The 17,735-nt window shown below is 49.4% G+C and overlaps 3 protein-coding genes across 3 annotated transcripts in view; 2 read left to right on the top strand and 1 right to left on the bottom strand.

Moving 5' to 3' along the window:
- The window catches only part of LOC102446378 (olfactory receptor 10D3-like), a 29,933-nt gene extending 26,187 nt beyond the window's left edge, over positions 1–3,746 (top strand). Inside the window, exon 2 of the mRNA XM_006129272.3 lies at positions 2,738–3,746. Within this exon, the coding sequence (XP_006129334.1) occupies positions 2,755–3,672 (918 nt within the window). The 5' untranslated portion in view covers positions 2,738–2,754 and the 3' untranslated portion in view covers positions 3,673–3,746. The remainder of the gene's footprint in view (positions 1–2,737) is intronic.
- Positions 1–17,735, bottom strand: part of NOP9 (NOP9 nucleolar protein) — a 340,212-nt gene that overhangs the window by 119,803 nt on the left and 202,674 nt on the right. The window lies entirely within an intron of this gene.
- Positions 10,699–11,616, top strand: LOC102446143 (olfactory receptor 10D3-like). The gene has a single exon (XM_006129271.2). The coding sequence runs from the start codon at positions 10,699–10,701 to the stop codon at positions 11,614–11,616; it is 918 nt and encodes a 305-aa protein (XP_006129333.2).

The following is a 17,735-nucleotide window of genomic DNA, read 5'->3' as shown; positions in this document are numbered from 1 at the left end:
ACCCAAACCACTAGAGGTGCCTGCATAGAAATAATGCTTCACTTTCACATTCCTTGAGCAATGCAAGGTAGGAAAATTCTCCTGCCACAGGGTTCAGCAATCTGCCGCTGATGGGGATCAGAGGTTACTTCCCCTGAGAGCTGTTCATGCTATGGCTGCTGTCACAACTCTCCCATACTTTTTGGAAATTGGCATGAAGATGCATGTACATAAATTGAAGGTTCTTTAGACAACAAACAGATCATTTTACAGTTACAACCTGCTGACTGTCTCTAGCCTATTTTTCTGCTTGTATTTTCCTTCAATGAGAACTTAGAAATATTAAATAAGAACCAGTTTTATTTGTCCAGGTGTTCCAGTAAAAGCCATTAGTGATACTTTAGTAACTTAATGGCTGGGTGATCAAGTAAAGGATCTGTGAATGGTTTTGTTTTTCCTGTAAGAACTCTTACTTGTGTTCATTATCAAGTCAAGTGTAAATAATTGCTATCTGATGGGATCAACCAGTGTGCATCTCTCTCTTTTGTTGACAAGTTTCTTTGTGTAAAACTTGTATACAGACTCAGATGGACTGATTTGGGGGTCTGGTCCTTTTGAAGGCTGTGTTCCTGGGCTGTGTCCAGAGCTGAGGTCCAGAGCTGAACTGCCTCAGAGTCTGTGTTGCTCTGCTAGGGGGTGGTGTGGGGGAAATCTCGTTCCCCTGGGGTACAGAGCCCCCAGAAGGGTCCGAGGCCGGAGGTCAAATCAGTGAGGCAGGAGAGAAATCTAGAAGGAAAAACTTTATGATGCATGCATGCAGGCTGTCACTTCCAAGAGTGAAAGCAGCCCTGAGAGACAGATTCAGGGATTCTTTATACAGTATGTTCAGACAGTTCAGTTGTTGATTGTTTTTCTTTAACATATCAAAGTCTCAGCAGAAGTACTCTGAGATGTTTCTGTTCACACCAGGAGTGCTAGAAGTAAGTTTTACAGTACACAAAGCCACATGAGAACTTGAGTGGAGGAGTCTACAAGGCAAACTGTGACAAAGATAAGGGTTTACATGACAAATTGTGACAGACTAGGAGTATCCATGAACTTGAGATAGGAGGCATTGTAAGGGTCTTGATTAGAGTTAATTTGATTTCTCTCTGTTACAGGGAGAGAGGCCTGGAAAACTTTTTAACCCTTACAACAGTTTTCTTTTAGAGAGTTTTGATTTCCTGCACAGTCCCCCCTTTAGACACAATTGGAGTTATTTGATTTTTCTCCCACAGTGGCTACCTCAAGTTTGTGCCATGTCTGGAGGAAACCTGAGTTTCTGGCACAGCAAGACAGGGTTGGGAGGGTGCCCTAGCAGGGAGGTTGGTAGGACCATTACCACAACAGGTGACAATTCCAAGGAGCCTCCTGTGAACCAACCCTTCACAGTTACCTCCTGCTGGGTTTCTCACACCTCCTTCTAATGAATGTGGCCCTTTGTCCCAAGCCACAAACTGGAAAACAGCTGTGGCAAAGGGCTGGTTAATTGCTCCCACTGCTGAAGTCTGAGCCAGGGGGAGGGAGCTGCCTAAGGGCTCAGCTCCCAAAGGCCGGGCTCAAGAGCAGCATAAATGTTCCTGCAGCCTGAACTCATGAACACTTCTGGGGTCCCGACAATGGCTGGGCCAGTGCTGCGTAGTCCTTATGCAGGTCTGGCATGTCAGCTCTGTCAGTGAGAGACTCTCTCCACATGCCCACGGCAGGAGCTGTGCTCAGATCTCAGGTGGCTTGGGCTGAGGGGGGCTGATTGTGTGTCCGCAAGTGGAGCAAACGGGAGAAAGAGCCAAAGGCTCCCACCACCTGCTGACTGTGTGACTCTCCACTGAGGCACAAAGCGTAAGCTATTGGCCTGTCCTCTTTGTCCCTTTCTGCCTTCGCTCTGGCTCCGGGACGGTTTCTTTCTCCCCTTCTCTCTCTCCAATCTCTCTACCTGGCCACCAGTTGGGGCAGCCTGGAACTCAGACCTGATACAGAACCGCTCAGTCTCACATGAACAGGTCTGTTCTGGCTGGTGTGAATCTGATCACCAGATTTCATGTACGCACGGAACTTCCCCCAGGACAGATCTGTAGCAACCTGCTGCTGCAGCAGGGGCTTGGTCACCTGCTGGGATAGGCCATGTCTCTCCCTCTGTCAGTTCCCAGCCTTTACAGCTGATGGATCCTTGATCTCTCCTGCTCTCTGCCTGAGATCACTTAAACTGAGTTGTTTGAGTACTGAAGGGCTTTGGTACAAGTGAAATCACTGAGGTCGGGTGTGTGTGTTGGCTGGAATTTAACAGCCTGTGATGTACTAGATTATTTCATGGACCTGTCTGGCCTTTAGCTCTCTGAACCTTTGTCTCTCTCCCCCCATTTTATGCGCAGTTTCTCTATATATACACCCAGGGGAGAAATGATGCTGACGCATTTTGGAGCTGTTCTCTCTGCCTTGTATGCTCATTTTGAAGGAATCTAGGAGTCAGGAAAGTGAATGTTCTGATAAATGATAATTTCCTCTGATGTTGGCATATTTCTTTGGCTCCCTGATGATCATGAAATGATGACTGAGTTTAAGAAATGAACAGAAGAGAACAGATCCACAAATATAAGTGGTGAAACTCCACTCACTTTCTCCAAACTTAGGCTGGTTAAAATTTGCCTTTCGAGATTAAGTCTGGTGGGGTTCATGGTTTATGAAGCTTCCTAATCTAGTTTTATTGTCTCTGTGCCCCCAGGAATCATCAACCCTTACATGGAAATGGAGAATCGCACCGTGGTGTCAGAATTCATCCTCTTAGGTATCCCCAGCACCGAAGGTCTTGAGAACATCCTCTTCATCTGCTTCTTAGTCTTCTTACTCTGCTCCTTCCTGAGCAACATGCTCATCTTAGCAGCCGTCCTCGCTGACTCCCGCCTGCACACCCCCATGTACTTCTTCCTCTGCAACCTCGCCGTCATAGATCTTGGATGCTCTTCTATCACCACCCCAAAATTGCTGGCCGACCTCTTGACCAACAGTAGAACCATCTCGGTGGGCGGGTGCACGGCCCAGGTCTTTTTCTGGCACTTCCTGAGCAGCACTGAATGCCTAATTTACACAGTCATGGCCTATGACCGGTATGTGGCCATCTGCCACCCGCTGCGCTACTTGCTCATCATGAACCGCAAGGTGTGCGCCCTCCTGGCCACTGGCAGCTGGATCTGCAGCTCCTTTCATGCCACCATCCTTGCCAGCCTGACCTTCACGCTGCCCTACTGTGGGTCCAACGTGGTGGACTATTACTACTGTGACATATTACCAGTGGTCAAGTTGGCCTGTGCGGACACATACATTGTTGAGACCGTGACCTTCACCAACACTGGCATCATACCCCTGACTTGCTTCTCCCTCATCCTCATGTCCTATGTCAGGATCGCGGTCTCCGTGGTGAAGATGCGCAGTGCTGAGCATGCTCGGAAAGCCTTCTCCACTTGTGCCTCGCACATGACGGTGGTGTGCTTCTTCTTCGGGCCCTGCTTCCTCCTCTACACCCAGCCCTCCATGAGCCCCGTGGTGGCCACCCGCATTCAGATCTTTTGTGACGTGGTCACCCCGATAATGAACCCGCTGGTCTACACGCTGAGGAATAAGGACGTCAAGGCAGCTCTGAAGAAATTGAAAGGTGGCTAAGCCCAGCCCAGCCACACTAGTATGTCTTCCCCTTCCCCTGCAGCCTTGTGGGAATGAAACTATTGGGAGAAATGGGGAGAATTTAAAAAGGCACAAAGGATTTGTACCTACCCAAAAGCCATAGGAGCTGGGAACTCACTTCATGTGTTTGTCTTTAGAAAACTCACTCCCTGTTCTCTGCCCAGGGCCATTCCTGGGGGATGCTGGGCCTTGGGCATTCCCCTGCCCCACCCCATTTCCCCCCTTACTGGAAGCCCCCACCCCTTAGTGACACGAGCCAGGGGATTCCTGAGGGGCTGGGTGTGAAGCGTTATGAAGTGTCGGTCTCCTCCACCCCCACCACTGTTGTGGGAGCCACAGTAACCCCACAGACACCCCGCTGCGCCCCGCAGCCCATCTCCTTGTTGCTGTGGTGAGTGCAGGGGGCCCCAACTCCATTGCCAGTCCCAGGCAGCCCCCTCCAGGTCATCTCCTGGGCCACGCTGGGCCCCACAGGTCCAGTCCATGGGATAGCTGAGGGGGCTGCCATGGAGCCCCCCCAAAGTGCGGGGTGTGGGGTGGCTGTTCCAAATCGTCCTTTAGACAGGACGGCTGTGCCTCTGCTGGTGGAACGCCATTGAAATGGCCGGAGTCACATCACCGCTGGGGCTGATCCTTCCGTCATTCTCCTGCTTGATCTCTGAGCCCTCAGCCCTATGTCAGCGCCTGTCTGGGACTGTGAACACCAGATGGGACCCAGCGTGCCAGATGGAGCCTTGCCCGGCCAGAAGCATGATTCGAGAGCCCTCCTTGGCCCACCCCAGGCTCGCACTAGGTCTTTGGGCCCTGGCATTGCCATGGAAATGCATGTCCTACGGGTTCTCCCTCATCAGACAGACACCTTCCCAGAGCCAGGGCGCCCCAGGGAACATCTCCTCTCCCATCAGCACAGCCATGGCTCCTTGTTCTCACAGGCACAGGCAGGCTGTGCACGCCAATGCACAGTGTTTGTGCTCCCTTACCTGGAGCCGGACAGGGAGGGGCTGGGTGGGGCTATTCCAGGGTGGGGTGAGGGGGAGAGTGGATGTCCCAGGGCCAGGGAGGGGGACCCTGGTGTTACCCATGGTTAGTACTAGGGGAAAGGTCACAGAATTGAGGTGGGGATTGAGGTGGGGCAGTTGGGTTGGGTGAGCGTTCAGTGAGGCATGAAGTCAGTGAAGGTACCAGGGGTGTGGGGGAGGCAGAAGGTGAGTCCTTTCTTTCCAGGAGTCACAAGGGTGAGGCAGGAAGAGAGATGGACAATGGAAACCTGAGATATGGTGCTCACAATTATTCTTTGGGGCAGGGGCTGTCTCTGGCTGTGTGGGTGCAGCCCCCTTTGCACCTGGGCCTCCTGGCCGGCCATGCTACAGAAATACTAATGCCTGGCCCAGAATTTAAAAACCACAGTAGCTTCTGATGGGCAATGGGAAACCTCCCCTGACCTCCCAGCCAGTGGCACTGGGCGACCTTAGAGGGAGAAGCCTGAAGAGCTGCAGGCTAGTGTATTGGTAACTAAGAACTGTATCAACTCCACACAGCTATGTTTAAATAGGCCCATGGGAGTAATTTGCCAGCCATTATTCTGTGGTTAAGACAAAGTCCTGGGATGCAGGAGATCTGGGTTCCCCTACAGGCTGGGTAGGACGCTCTCTGGCTGACCATGAATAACTCACTAGATCACGTTGTACCTCAGTGTACTTCAGAGGAGAATTAAAACTTTTGTCTCTCTCAGCTAGTACATGTGTATGACATTCAAGGGGGGGGCTGTCTCTTTCTATGGCTTTGTGCTGGGTGTGGCACAAAGGGGCCCACGTCTCAGGCCCAGACTGTAGGTCCTACCACCTTACCCATGATAAGAAGAGAGAGAATGCAAATTACAACTGTCCAGTGCAGTGTTGTGTTCATGACAAGGACATGCAGAAGTCAGCTGATGCAAACCCAGAGTCACTCCTGAACCTGGCGCCCGGCGCAGTGACACGGACCATCCTGGGGACTCGTTAGCAATGCCAACATTTTAATTAATCCCAATGGCCATTGCACCCCATGGGGTACTGTGTCTGGGCTGGGCATAGCACATCCACAGAGGTTAATTATCATGTCAGCTTTCTGCCCCTTCTTTCAGGATCCAAAGTAAGATGCTCAGCAGGGGAGGGCCAGGAATTAATAGTGATTAGAGGAAACTCTAGGAGCCTTATTAAAATTGCAGTGCTAGGACAAAAGCAAATGGCCAGATGGTATCATAGCTGGAAATCCCCCTAATATCAGCCGGTCCATCTCCCATCCCACTCCATGTGGTGTCAATGGATTTGTCTCCATGATAGGGTTCGCCAGCCCCATAGCGCAACTGCACAACAGAGATGCCAGAGGAGGCCTGTATCCATTGCACTGGAGAGGGGACAGCTTTGATTAAGAGAAGTCAGCTCCAATGCTCTGAAGAAATTTCCCCCTGAACTCTGGTTGTGCAAAGGGGTGGTGGGGTGGGTGGGAAAACCCACCTGAGCCCCCTCAAGACACAAAATGACATTAATCCCACTGAGAAGCAGAGGGATAGGGGCGATACCATGACCTGTGTTTATTCCAAACTCTGACAGGCCGGTTCTGTCTCGCTCTGCATCTGAGTGACCCCAGAGCAACAGCGCCAGGATGAGGTGGGAGGTGGTTGGGGGGCTGCTGCACTGCCCAAAATGACTCTGTTCTCTACTCAGCATCTCTGCTCTCCTGCCACAAGTGCTGTGCCATGCTGTATCGAACAGATGGGACCTCCATCTGCAAAGCAGGGAACGTTACCCCCCCATCCCCACATCACTATATGAACACTGTAGGGTAGATTGATGGTCATGCAAGAAAGCTTGCAGTCTAAAGAAGCAAATGGAGATATTGGTGGGAAATTGAGGCACAAAGAAGAGAAGTGACTTGCCCAAGATCAGTGGCAGACTCAGGAACAGAATCGAGGTTTTTGGAGTCCAAGGCAATAGAGCTTTGTTACTTTCCCATTTCTCTTCCCCTCGTAACAGCCCAGCACTCATTTCCCTTGTTCCGTCACCTCAAATACACTGGGCCAAATCCTCAAATGATGCAAAGAAGTGTTGCTCTTATCCTAGAGCTACCTGCCTGCCTGTTACTTCTCCCCTCCACAGTCTCTATCTAGAGATCCCATCCCCACAAGAGCTGATCACTTTGGGGGAGATTTTTCAAAGGCACGCAAATCCTGTTGGACATCACTGGATATAAGGCACTTGGGGGTGTGTTTGAATCTTAGTAGGAGCCTCTCTGCATTCTCAGAACCTTTGTAAACCTCATCCTTTGTCCACCTCTTTTGAAAGTCTGTGCTTTATGGAATATTGTGGTGCCTATAACAGTCATGATAGCAACTTTCAAGTACCTAAAAGGGTGTTAGAAGAAGGAGGGAGAAAAATTGTTCTCCTTGACCTCTGAGGATGGGACAAGAAGCAATGGGCTTAAATTTCATCAGGGAGGTTTAGGTTGGACATTAGGAAATATTTCCTAACTGTTAGGATGGTTATACACTGGAGTAAATTCTCTAGGGAGGTTGTGGAATTTCCATCACTAGAGGTTACAGAGACACCTGTCAGGGATGATCTAGATGGTGCTTGGTCCTGCTGTGAGAGCAGGGGATTGGACTTGATGACCTTTCGAGGTCCTTTTCCATTCTAGGATTTGATGATTCTATATTTTAGTAGAAGTTACAGGAATGGGAAGAAGATGGGACTCTGTCCATGGTGCTGAATGGGCTATTTGCATCTGTATGAGCCAGAATGCGATAGGGTTTAGGCACTTCAGGAGGCAAATAGGTGCCTATTGAGCTCTTCAAAACCACCTATGCACCTTATACCTATCATTTCCAATGGGAGATCGGCACTAAGTGAAAAAAGGCCAAGGTCACTATCTTCCTCTTTAGACACCTAAATACTGTAAAAAATGTGGCCCAGGATTCTTAAGAACAACATTCTCATGAAACTGGTTTCTTAGGCTTTGTTTACATTGGCAATTAAGTGACAAAGCTTTAGTCATTCACTGGTGCTTAACCATCCCACACTCTGATGACAAAAGATAGTTATGCCTTACAAGTAATTTGTTTCAATACTCATTGCAAATGTAATTCTTTGTGGTCTCATTAAACCTATAATGAGCATTGTGTTACATAGGCTGTAAACAAGGATTTTTCCTAAGGTTTTCAACCTAGTAAATTAAAATGCGAGGATTCATTCCCATCCCTCAATCTATACAAAATACTACCAAGAGGCTGCTCTGCCTAACACACTACAGACTAATACAACTGCATGGGGGTGAACTTTTGGGCTGAATTGATATTGGTGAAGAATGCAAATTTGAGGACATGAAAAGATTTTGTGGAAGTGTGCTGATTTTGCCAAATTTTTCATTAAAGATGCTGTGAAAAAAATGGAAATGATGCTTCTTTCTGAAAATCTTCACTTTTCAACCATTTTTACATATTTTTTTGAAAATGGAAATGCAATGTTTCTATTGTGTCAAAACAAAATGTTTGGTTTAGCCCCAAATACATTTCTTTTCTTTTTTTTGAGGTGGAATGCGTATTCAGCTGCTTGAAAGGGAGGTTCCACTGCTTTCTCTCTTGGCTGGACATGGGCGGGTCCCTGGGCCATGCGCTCATATAGGTCTGTGTTCCTGCGGTGTGACTGCAGGGCCTGCAGGGTTTCCTCATGAGATCAGAGCTCCAGGAGATTTTTTTATTTCAGGCCCTGTCCAGGCTGGTGCCCACTTTTTGGAGCCCCTGGGTGGGTCCTCTTTTTTAAAAAAAAGCCTGCACTCTAGACACACCCTTAATGGTTGGGTGATCGAAAACCTGTGAATAGTTTTTGTTTTTCCTGTAAGAACAACCTGTGGTTGGCCCTACAAAGACATGGGATCAGGGTACGTAATGCTAGAACCCATTTTATATCTGGTACTTTTCCACTCAAGATGAGAAATGTTGAGCTGAGCACAAAAAATATCTGCCTTGGATAAAAGGGATAGAAAAGTGGGAAACCAAACAATTGGGGGATTGGCAAGACAGCCAAGATACCTGCAGGAAACATGTAAGACTGAAGAAGGGGCAGGATTGGCCCCAAGCTAGAAGCCTACCCAACTTGTAAAAAGATAATTAAACAACTGTCAGGATAAAAATTTTCATTTAACAAGTTTCTTATTCAAATAGGATTAACTAGCCCATTTGTTTATTTTGTCTTAATAATTTACTTTGATCAGTCATCACTTGCAAGAACTTAAATCTCATTTTTATACTTAATAAAACACTTGTATTCAATATCAAGCCAAGTGTAAATAATTGCTACCTGAGGGGATCAACCAGTGTGCATAGCTCTCTTTTGCTGACAAGTTTCACTGTGAAAAACTTGTGTACAGAGTGAGATGGATTGATTTGGAGTGCTGGTCCCTGTGGAGGCTGTGTTCCTGGGCTGTGTCCAAGGCCCCAAACTCAGCTGGTTCAAGGTCTATGTTGCTCTGCTGGGGGGATATTATCAGAACATTGCAGCAAGTCTGGGGTAGACCTGAAATTCTGGCACAGCAGGACACTGTAGTTGGAGTGCCCCAGGAGAGAGGTTGGTGGGACCTTTACCACAAGCGGTGACAAGTCCAAGGAGCCCCCAGTGAACCAACCATCACAGCTACCTCCTGCCACGTTTCTCACACCTTCTTCTAACACAGGTGGCCCTTTGTCCCAAGCCACAAACTGGAAAACAGCTGAGGCAAAGGGCTAGTTAATTGCTCCCTCTGCTGAAGTCTGAGACAGGGGGAGGGAGCTGCCTAAGGGCTCAGCTCCCAAAGGCCGGGCTCAAGAGCAGCATAAATGTTCCTGCAGCCTGAGCTCATGAACACTTCTGGGGTCCCCACAATGACTGGGTCAATGTTGCACAGTCCCTACGCAGGTCAGGTGTGCCAGTGAGAGAGACTCTCTCCCCATCCCCATGGCAGGAACTGTGCTCAGAGCTCAGGCGGATTGGGCTGAGGGGCTGATTGCAGGTGGAGCAAAGAGGGGAGAAAGAGCTAAAGGCTCCCACCGCCCGGTGACTGTGTGACTCTGCACTGAGGCACAAAACGTAAGCTATTGGCGTGTCCTCCTTGTCCATTTCTGCCTTCATTCTGTTTCGGGACAGTTTCTTTCTCTCCTTCTCTCTCTCCGGTCTCTCTACCTGGCCACCAGCTGGGGCAGCCCAGAGCTCAGACCTGGTACAGAACCTCTCAGTCTCACATGAACTGGTCTGTTCTGGCTTGGGTCAAACCAATCACCAGATTCCATGTGCGCATGGAACTTCCCCCAGGCTAGATCTGCAGCGACCTTTGGGGTGTTTTCAGCTTCTGCTGGGATAGTCCATGTATCTCACTCTGTCCGTTCCCAGCCTTGAGTGCTGATGGCTCCTTGATCTATCCGGCTTTCTGCTTGAGGGCAATGAAGTTGAGTTGTTTGAGTACTGAAGTGCTTTGGTATAAGTCAAATCGCCAAGCTCGGGGTAAGGCGTATGTGTCAGGTAGAATTTAATAGCCTGTTATGTACTAGATTAGTTCATAGAACTTTCCAGTCTCTGAACCTTTCTCTTTCTTTTCCATTCTATGTTCAGTTTTTCTTTATGTACACATACAGGAGAAATGACATTATCATGCTGAAACATTTTGGAGGTTTTCTTTCTGCCTTGTACACACATTGTGAAGGCCCCAAAGACTCAAGAAAGTGCACGTTCCAATTCATGACTATTTCCTCTCCTTATGGCATCTTTCTTTTCCTCCCTGATGATGATGCGATGATGGCAGAGGTGTAAGAAATAATCAGAAGGGAGCAGAATCACACAGACTCCACCAAGTATAAGTGGTGACTCTCCACTCGCTTTCACCAATCTTAGGCTGGTGAAGATTTGTCTTTTGAGATTAAGGCTGGTGGGGTACATAGTTTATTAAACTTTCTAATCTAGTTCCATTATCTCTGTGCCACCAGGAATAACTCAATTCCACATGGAAATGGAGAATCGCACTGTGGTGTCAGAATTCATCCTCTTAGGCATCCCCAATACCGAAGGCCTTGAGAACATCCTCTTCATCTGCTTCTCAGTCTTCTTACTCTGCTCCCTGCTGAGCAACCTGCTCATCTTAGCAGCTGTCCTTGTTGACTCTCACCTGCACACCCCCATGTACTTCTTCCTCTGCAACCTCGCCGTCATAGATCTCGGATGCTCTTCCACCACCACACCAAAATTGCTGGCCGACCTCTTGGCCAATAGTAGAGCCATCTCGCTGGGTGGGTGCATGGCCCAGCTCTTCTTCTGGCACTTCCTGGGCATCACTGAATGCCTAATCTACACAGTCATGGCCTACGACCGGTACGTGGCCATCTGCCACCCACTGCGCTACCTGCTCATAATGAACCGAAGAGTTTGTGCACTCTTGGCCATCAGCAGCTGGATCTGCGGCTCCTTCCATGCCACCATCCTCACCAGCCTGACCTTCACGCTGCCCTACTGCGGGTCCAATGTGATGGACTATTTCTTCTGCGACATCGTACCGGTGGCCAAGCTGGCCTGTGCAGACACATATGTGCTCAGGACCGTGACTTTCACCAACACTGTTGTGGTGCCCCTATTTTGCTTCTCCCTCATCCTCATGTCCTACGTAAGGATTGCGGCCTCTGTGGTGAAGATGCGCAGTGCTGAGCATGCTCAGAAAGCCTTCTCCACTTGCGCCTCCCACCTGACGGTGGTGTGCTTCTTCTTCGGGCCCTGTGCCCTCCTCTACACCCAGCCCTCCCTCAGCCCTATGGTGGCCACCCGCATTCAGATCTTTTGTGACGTGGTCACCCCAGTAATGAACCCGCTGGTCTACACGCTGAGGAATAAGGACGTGAAGGCTGCACTCAAGAAATTGAAAGGTGGCTAAACCCAGCCCAGCCAATGTGGGTAGCTGCACTAGAATGTCTTCCCTTTCTCCCACAGCCTTGTGGGAATGAAACTATTGGGAGAAATGAGGAGAATTTAGAAAGCCAGAAAGGGCTTGTACCCACTCAACTCCCATGGGCTCTGGGAACTCAGTTCATGTGTTTGCCTTCAGGAAACTCACTCCATGTTCTCTGTTCAGGGCCATTTATGGGACATGCTGAGCCTTAGGAATTCTCCACCCCCCTGTGCCTCAGGTGTGGGATCCAGGACAACTCCCCGCCTCTGCTCCTCTCCGCCTCATTTCACCTCTTAACGGAAGCCCCCTCACCCACACCCACCACCATACCTGGAGCTGGAGCAACCCTGCTGGGCCCTGCTGCCCATCTCCCTGCTGCTGCAGTGAGTGCAGGGGACCTCGACTCTGCTGACAGTCTTAGGCAGGCCCCCAAGTTTATTTCCTGCACCATGCTGGGCCCCACATGTCCAGCCCATGGGATAGCTGAGGGGGCTGCCATGGAGCCCCCTCACCCCAAAGTGTGGGCTGTGGGGCACCCGTCCCGAATCGTCCTTTAGACAGGACGGCTGTGCCTCTGCTGGTGGAACGCCATTGAAATGGCCGGAGTCACATCACTGCTGGGGCTGATCCTTCAGTCATTCTCCTGCCTCGTCTCTGAGCCCTCACCCCTCTGTCAGTGCCTGTCTGGGACTGTGAATGCCAGACGGGATCCAGCGACACCTAACCCTAACCCACACCTGCCACAAAGACGACGCGAGAGCCCTCCTTGGCCCATCCCAGGCTCGCACTAGGTCTCTGGGCCCCAGCATTGCTGTGGGAATGCATGTCCTGTGGGTTCTCCCCCATGAGACCGACACCTTCCCAGAGCCAGGGCGCCCCAGGGAGCATCCTCTTTCTCCTCAGCACAGCCATAGCTCCTTGTTCTCACAGGCACAGGCAGACCGTGCACGCCAATGCACTGTGTTTGCGCTCCCTGACCCTGGGACCCAGAGCCACACAGGGAGGGTATGTCTACACTACCCCCCTAGTTCGAACTGGGGGGGGTAGTGTAGACATACCCGGAGTGGCTGGGTGGGGCTATTCCAAGGTGGGCCAATGGGGAGAGTGGATGTCTTGGGGAGATGTGCAACGGGGGCAGAGGGCCCCATTAAATATCCAAGTTCTTCCAAACACTCTCCCAGACTCACAGTGTGTCAGGCTCTCCTGCCCCTGCTGGCTGGCTGGGAGCCAGGGAGCCAGAAGGGGGACCCGTCTGCTGCTTGGTGGTTTCATTTATCTTCCGCAGTAGCTCATCTCAGGGTGCTGCTGGGCCCTCACCTCTGGGGCAGGGGGAAGAAATGGGTTAGAGGGGCAGACAGGCAGATGCATGCTGGGAATGGAAGCCTAGCGAGAGACGGATTGTCTTTCATTGCCCGAAGGAGAGCTCAGTATGAGCTCTAGAGCAAGTCTCTTTTGCCCACATACGGTGGCCCAATAAAAGACCTTAACTCACCCACATTGTGTCTGTAACATTGTGAGACTGACATGGCCACAACAGTACTAAAAACAGTGAAAATGGAGTGTGCTGTATGGGGATGGACAGATAGATAAAGGGGGTGTTTATAGATAGATAGATAGATAGATAGATAGATAGATAGATGGTGTGTGTGGGGATAGATAGATAGATAGATAGATAGATAGATAGATAGATAGATAGATAGATAGATAGATAGATAGATAGAATGTGTGGGAATAGATAGATAGATAGATAGATAGATAGATAGATAGATAGATAGATGGGTGTGTGGGGATAGATAGATAGATAGATAGATAGATAGATAGATAGATAGATAGATAGATAGATAGATAGATAGATAGAATGTGTGGGAATAGATAGATAGATAGATAGATAGAATGTGTGGGAATAGATAGATAGATAGATAGATAGATAGATAGATAGATAGATAGATAGATAGAGGGGTGTGTGGGGATAGATAGATAGATAGATAGATAGATAGATAGATAGATAGAGGGGTGTGTGGGGATAGATAGATAGATAGATAGATAGATAGATAGATAGATAGATAGAGGGGTGTGTGGGGATAGATAGATAGATAGATAGATAGATAGATAGATAGATAGATAGATAGATAGAGGGGTGTGTGGGGATAGATAGATAGATAGATAGATAGATAGATAGATAGATAGATAGATAGATAGATAGATAGATAGATAGAATGTGTGGGAATAGATAGATAGATAGATAGATAGATAGATAGATAGATAGATAGATAGATAGATAGAATGTGTGGGAATAGATAGATAGATAGATAGATAGATAGATAGATAGATAGATAGATAGATAGATAGATAGGGTGTGTGGGAATATACGTATAGATAGAGGGGGTTTATGGGGATAGATGGGTGGCTAGATACATAGATTGATAGGGGTATGTGTGTATGGGGCTCTATAGATAGAGAGGGTGGATGGGGATAGATAGATAGATAGATGGAGTGGATGGAGTTATGGGGATGGATGGATAGATAGATGGGGTGTGTGGGGATAGACAGACAGACAGATGGGATGAATGGGAATAGATGGCTCAATGGGGCATATGGGGATGGACAGACAGAGAGGGTCTGTATGTATCCACAGTGGCAGGGGAGCAGGGCCGGCCCAGCCTTGAGTGCTGGTTGTCTGTCTCATGGCACTCATTCCTCTCTTGGGGCAAACCACACCCCGGGGTATGCTGGGCAGGGCTTGTGCTGGAGGGGAGATTGGGGGAGTTCACGGCAGTGGGTGTTTGTGCAGCACCGAGCACATGGGGGTCCCACTCCGTGTCTAGGACTCCTGGGCACGGCTGGGGAGGAAAAAAGGCAAATGAAAGGGGGTGGGCAGACTCAGAGGGGGGCTGTGTAGGAACAGCTGCTGCTCCACATGGGCTGCATCAGCCACTACATGGCGGGCGAGGCGTGTCACTGGGGGATCTCGCCCACGGCTTCATTCTGGTTCTGAGCACTGGAAATTCCAAACCTGCCTAAGGGAGTGAGGCACCCATCTCCCATGGGTTTGGGGGCCTAAACCCCTCAGCGCCTATGAAATGGCTCTGCCTGGAGCCAAGTCACCCATCGCTGACTAGAGTCAATGGGTCTGACCACAGCAGGGGCTACATGGCTCCTATCCCCCGCCCCACCGACACCCTTTCACGGCTGCAGCTGAGGCCAGCGTTTGCAAGGTCTGCAGGCACGGAGTGAAACGTACAAATGCCCTTAAAGCTCCTAACTCCCACTGACTGCAAAAAGCCCCTTTCAACACCCCAATGGTTCCCTGTAGGGGCCTAAATCTCTTTAACAATCTAGCCCGTAGTGACCAATGACCAGGTGGTTAAAGGTATTTAGGCACCTACAAGATACTGACTGGCACCTAGCAGGCTTTTTAGAAGTCTTGTGCACCTAATTCATACCGATTCCAATGGGATTTAGGAACCTAGCTTGCACAGGGACTTTAGGAAATCCCTCCAGGTTCTTATCATCTCCCTTGGGCACCTCAATCCCTTGGCAAGTTTCATCCTGAGTGAGTTGCCCAAGGCTGTGAGGAGTCGGTGTCAGAGGAGGGAGCTGGCTCTTCTGAACGGGAGAGCAATGCCCAGTACTTCCCCCAGAGCTCTGTGGTACAGATTGGCGGGGTCCCGGTGCGGGCTCCAGGAGCTCGCTCGGCTGTCTGCTCTGAGCGGGTCGGGGGAGGAGGAAGGATGATGCGTAGGAGCCAACTGCCGGGGACAGCAGGGGTTTTAAGACTGAGCTCAACCCATTGCCTGACTCAGCTCCACGGGGCGGGGAAAGGGCGGCATGTGCTTGCTGTGGCTGGCAGTGCTGCTGGGGCACGTGGTGCTCAGAGAGGGGGCAACCATTATGGCAGGGGGAGCTGGAGCACCCCAGAGATCCCGCTAGAGGGAGGGGGAACTGCCCAGTGCCCATGAGCTGGAGCAATGGGGCCGGAAGCTGGGCAAAGGCTGGAATGAAGAGAGGGAGGAGAGTGTGTAGCAGGGCTGGCCCTACCATGAGGTGAACTGAGGCGGCTGCCTCAGGTGCCAGACTGGGGGGGGGGGCGTCACTAGGACCCAGAGTGTAGAAAATTGTGTTGGCTGCTGGTGCAGATGTAGGTAGCAGAGTGGTGCCATGAGAGGAGGAGAACAGGAAGGAGGCAGAATTGAGACCTTTAGGCCCAAGTGAGGGGATATGGGGGCGTCATTTGAGCTCCCCGCTTCAGGTGCCAAAATGCTGTGGGCCGGCCCTGGTCTGTAGGGCCCTTTGCTGGAGGGAGAGGATCTGTGGGGGGCGCACGAGATCAATGGGCAAAGTGCTGCCCTGGGCAGAGCGAGCTGGGACACAGGAGACGGAGGCGTGGCTGAAATTCTGGAGATGCCAAAGGGAGCGAGGCTCCTAACTCCAACAGGACAACAGTGCCTAATTCCTTTAGACCCCTCTGATACTCCCAGGCATACCTTGTCCTCTGCCTTTGTCCCTGTGTTACCAACTCAAACCACTAGAGGGAGCATGCTGCCTGAATAGAAATAACGCTTCAGTTACACATTCCCTGAGCAATGCAAGGTGTGAAATTCTCCTGCTACAGGGTCCAGCAATCTGCCACTGATGGGGGTCGGAAGTTACTTCCCCTGACAGCTGTCCATGCCATGGCTTTATGGAAATTGGCATGAATATGCACATGCATAACTCAAAGGTCTTTAGGCAAAATACATCATGTAATTAAAGTTACAACCTGCTGACTATCTCTAGCCTATTTTTGTGCCTATATCTGTCTTGCATGAGAGGTTAGAAATATTAAGTAGGAACCAGTTTTATTTGTCAGGTGTTCTGGTAAAAGCCATTAGTGATACTTTAGTAACTTAATGGCTGGGTGATCAAGTCAAGGACCTGTGAACGGTTTTGTTTTTCTTGTAACACTAAACTGTGGGGGTGCGTCTAGCCTGGCAAGATTTTGGGGAAAAGCGGCCGCTTTTGCGCAAAAACTTGCCAGCTGTCTCCACTGGCTGCTTGAATTTGCGCAAGAGCACTGACGTTCTAAGGTAAGAATTCAGGGCTTCTTGCGCAAATACTTTGACGCTCCCACTCAGGGATAAGCCCTCTTGCGCAAGAATACTTGCACAAGAGGGCCAGTGTAGACACGCACCTTAATTTTTTGCACAAGAAAGCCCGATGGCTAAAATGGCCATAGGAGCTTTCTTGCGCAAAAGCGCCTCTATACTGGGCATGGATGCTTTTGCGCACAAGCACTTTTTGCACAAAAGCATCTGTGCCAATCTAGACACTCTTTTGTGGAAATAATTTTAACGGAAAAACTTTTCCGTTAAAAGTATTTCTGCAAAATCATGCCAGTCTAGATGCAGCCTGGTTGTCCTTATAAAGGGAATGTCTAGACTGCAACGTTTTCCCAGAGGAAGGTATGCAAAATGCGCTCATCATTTTGTGTACCTTTTTTTTTGGAAGAGGCTATTCTGAAATTTGGCCCATCTATACCAATTTTGGAAAAAAAACCTTTTTCGGAAAATTCCTTCTCTCTCATGGAATGAGGAAGACAGGGCTTCCAAAAAAACCTCTGCTCTTCTGCAAAAAAAAAATGCGGAAGAACAAATGCATTCCCTGGATGTACCCAAAGATATATCTCCCAGCCACCGATTGCTAGAACCCATTTTATATGTGGAACTTTTCTACTCCAGGTGAGAAAAATTTGAGCTGAGCACCAACAATGTCTGCCTTGGACAAAAGGGTTACAGAAGTGCAAAACCAAACAATAGGGGGAGTGGCGGGATGCCCAGGGTGCTTGCAGGAAACATGTGAGACTAAACAGGGGGCAGGATTGGCCCCAAGCTAGTAGCCTACCCAGCAATTAAACAGCTGATAGGGTAAGAATTTGCATGTAACCAGTTTCTTAGTAAAATAGGATTAACTGGACTTTTTGTTTATTTTGGTTCAATAACTAACTTTGTCACTTGCAATCACTTAAATCTCACTTTTTGTACTTAATAAAACACTTGTGTTCATCATCAAGCCATGTGTAAATAATTGCTGCCTGAGGGGATCAACCTGTGTGCATCTCTCTCTTT

Source organism: Pelodiscus sinensis, chromosome 30 (assembly GCF_049634645.1).
Source record: "Pelodiscus sinensis isolate JC-2024 chromosome 30, ASM4963464v1, whole genome shotgun sequence".
NCBI classification, from domain to species: Eukaryota; Metazoa; Chordata; order Testudines; family Trionychidae; genus Pelodiscus; species Pelodiscus sinensis.
The sequence above is the reverse complement of the archived record's forward strand: the minus strand, read 5'-3'. Positions and strand labels throughout refer to the sequence as shown.